Source organism: Poecilia reticulata, unplaced genomic scaffold (genome assembly GCF_000633615.1).
Source record: "Poecilia reticulata strain Guanapo unplaced genomic scaffold, Guppy_female_1.0+MT scaffold_302, whole genome shotgun sequence".
NCBI lineage: Eukaryota > Metazoa > Chordata > Actinopteri > Cyprinodontiformes > Poeciliidae > Poecilia > Poecilia reticulata.
The window spans coordinates 40,397-43,796 of record NW_007615077.1 but is presented as its reverse complement, the minus strand read 5'-3'; the positions used below and the strand labels follow the sequence as shown (position 1 = coordinate 43,796).

General features: G+C 50.6%; 1 protein-coding gene across 1 annotated transcript in view; it reads left to right on the top strand.

Annotated features, from left to right (window-relative positions):
* Positions 1 to 3,400, top strand: part of LOC103460823 (CLIP-associating protein 1) — a 40,397-nt gene that overhangs the window by 16,999 nt on the left and 19,998 nt on the right. The window contains exons 4-7 of the mRNA XM_017303489.1: positions 757 to 861; positions 1,823 to 1,885; positions 2,343 to 2,446; positions 2,859 to 3,123. Coding sequence (XP_017158978.1) covers positions 757 to 861; positions 1,823 to 1,885; positions 2,343 to 2,446; positions 2,859 to 3,123 — 537 coding nt within the window. The remainder of the gene's footprint in view (positions 1 to 756; positions 862 to 1,822; positions 1,886 to 2,342; positions 2,447 to 2,858; positions 3,124 to 3,400) is intronic.

The window sequence follows — 3,400 nt, the reverse complement described above, 5'->3', positions numbered from 1 at the left end:
TCCGTCCATCCAATCATCCATCCATCTATCCATCCAACCGTCTGTCTGTCCATCCATTCGTCCGTCCGTTCATCCATCTGTACATCCGTCCATCCATCCATCCATCCATCCATCCATCCATCCATCCATCCATCCATCCATCCATCCATCCATCCATCTGTCCGTCCGTCCGTCCGTCCGTCCGTCCATCCGTCCATCCGGGTCAGTACCAGGGCCTTTTTAAAGCCCTAGCTGGTACTGACCCGGCCCAGCCTGGTCCATTTCTGTCTGGTTGGATGAGTGAAATTTGTCGTTAATGAAGATGAAAAAAAAAAAGGATTTTTCTCTCGTCTGCAGCAGCAGATTGACTTTGTTTCTTCTTCTACTGTTTTAATTCGCACTGCCCTTCTCCTCTCCTCTCCAGTCCTCCGTCTATCAGCAGATGTTTGATGACAAACCAATCAGAGTGWTTGGGTTCCTCTGCTGCMKYTCAGAGGAACCATCTGTTCTCTAGCAGGAGTTTCCTGTTAGCTTCTCTGCTCACATCAACAGTTTAGCACCTTCTTACGTGGAGTTACCTCCTGGAGCAGGTTCTGTTTGCTGGTTCTGTGTCTGGGCCTCTGGTGGCCGTCCAGAACCAGTGTGAACCAGCGTTTCCTTCTCTATTTCCTTCCTGTTTCTCTCCTGCCTGATGTTTTCAGCTAAGCAGTTGTTCTGACAGCTAGCCTGCGTGCTAATGCTCTTCTTCTTCTGCTGCTGTCCCCCGCTGCACGCTAGCCCGGAGCCGCATCCCGCGCCCCAGCATGAGTCAGGGCTGCAGCCGCGACACCAGTCGCGAGAGCAGCCGCGACACCAGCCCCGCTCGGGGCTTCGCTCCTCTGGGTGAGTACGGCCTGGTTCCTCAGGGTCGCTCTGCCTTTCCTACGTTTTACTCAGAATGAGTCCTGGACAGTCAGCAGCAAACTGAATCTACTCATGAATGAATTAAAACACAACCAGAAGCTGTGGCTGGAAGGCTCCATGCTGCTGCTTTTAGCTCCGCCCATCACCTGCATCACCTGGGAAGGGTCAAAGGTCATCCCCACACCCTCTGGAATCTGTTCTATAAACATTATTCCCAATGTAACAATAATGATAAATTACAAWAACAAATTATATAAGAAAAAAGTGTMAAACAAAATTAATGAAAATTACATTTAMATTTTTTTTTATAAATTATTAAATTKAAAAATTTCAATTGSAATTAAAGAAAATAATAAAATTAAAACATTAAAAAAGGTTATTATTCCCAAGAGGAAAACATCTCAAGGTCACAGATCCATCTCAKACTGAGTTAGCAGGTCAAAGGTCATGACTCTAAACCAGTCTGGGTGCTTGGGAGGGTTCCTGGAGGAAACCTCTTCTCCAGAACCAACATGGCCGCCGGACCGAGGTTATCGGAGCAGAGACTTCTGGGATCAGGGCGATGCTGAACCAGACCCAGCAATCAGTGAGGCACGGTGGTGGAGGAGTGATGATGTGGGCTTCCAGTGGAGCAGGCTGTCTCGTCTGAGTAAAACCTTAGAAATAAAAGCTGCAGTAGCTTTTTTACCATGACTCCGCCTACTTCCTGTTTCCTGCTTCCTGTTTCCTGATGCTGAGTGTCTGGGTTTAGAGGAGCTACTGAAGGTGGTCTGGATGTGTCTGTAGCAGGTGTGCTGGTCACTGAGGACCGGAGGGTCAAAGGTTAAATGTGAGTGGCTCTGGGGCCTGGTCCTCTGCCGTCATATTTAACCCAGAGGCCAACTGGGCAAACTGGACCCAGCGGTTCTGATCCAGTAGTGACTTCCTGGTTCTCTCGCAGCCTCCAGACGCCACTCCCGTTCCACCAGCGCTCTGTCCTCAGCAGAACCCCACGGCCAGTCAGGTGACCTGCATGTTCCCAGTCCTCCCAGCGTGAGCTGGACTGGTCCACCAGTCTGCTTCTGTTGTCGTTCCTCATGGCTGCAGCCAGAACCCATCAGATTTCAGTTTTTACTCCTCATGGCTGCAGCCAGAACCCATCAGATTTCAGTTTTTACTCCAGCATGGCAGGTTTTTCTTTAGTTGTCATGGAAACATGTAGTTTTGGTTCCAGGAAGGTTCTGGTTCTGATCCATATTTCACGCAGAAAGTGACGTTTTTCTGTTTCTGTGTTTTCAGCCTGATTGTTTCAGTTTTCATCCCTTAATGAGACTCTGAACATCTGGTGCATGTTTCTGTTTCTTCTTCTTCTGTTGGGTTCCTCTGCTTGTTGTGTACTGATGATTAAACCAAAGAAGAAGAAGGTAAGTCTCAGGCAGCCGGTTCCCTTCATTAATCAGCGGTCCGTCTTGTTTTTGTAGATCGATACGGCCTGATCCACCAAGCCAGGATTTCTGCGTCGGTGAACGCCATGCGGGTCCTGAACACCGGCACCGAGGTGGAGGCGGCTGTGGCCGACGCTCTGGTGAGTCACTTCCTGTTTCCACGCCACAATCCTTYAGAACCRCCGGGRAAAGTTGGAGAAAAGGTGCTTGACAGTTTGGGTTTGTGCTCCTCTCTCTCGTCTTCCTTCTGGCGTTTTGCTTGCAGCTGCTGGGAGACTCCAGGAACAAGGTAGACGGATGCGTCCCGCTGTCTGTGTCCACTCCATCGCCAGCCTGTCTGTCTCACTGCCTCCTTTACTTCCTCCGGTTTCTGTCTCGTTTCTGCTCCAGAGCCTCGCGGCACTGCTCGCCTGCCTCTGAGTTGAAAACAGATTGTTTCACAGATCAGGACTGAATCACATCAAAGCTCTGCATGTGTCTTAACCTCCATCCCTGGTCGCTGAGCTCTCATTCCTGCATGACGCTGCATGAACGTTTCCCTCTCCGCTGCAGAGGAAGCCATTGCGGCGGCGCTACGAGTCTCCTGGGATGTACTCTGATGATGACGCCAACAGCGACGCGTCCAGCGCCTGCTCAGAGCGCTCCTACAGCTCCAGGAACGGAGGCATCCCCCACTACCTGCGGCAAACGGAGGACGTGGCTGAGGTGCTGAACCACTGCGCCAGCTCCAACTGGTCCGAGAGGAAGGAGGGCCTGCTGGGCCTGCAGAACCTGCTGAAGAGCCAAAGGATCCTCAGGTGGGAGCCTGTCAGGGAGGGTTAGTAAAGTCCTTGCACCTTCTGCTACTGGGAGTTATTTGAAGGAAACACAGAGCTCCCATGATATGTTGATGACTGTCAGAAGCAGTCCCCCTTCAGCARCCAGGTGCTCTCCCCATTCAGGCTCTTCTCAACTGTCTTGAAGCCAGAAGCACCAAAAAATCTTGAATTTTAACAAACTGGAAGCTGAAGTGGTTTTATTCAGTCCCAGTCAAATGGCAGATCCTCGTTGCACTGACTTCTTTCTGTTGTCACCAACTTCCAGGTTAGATACAC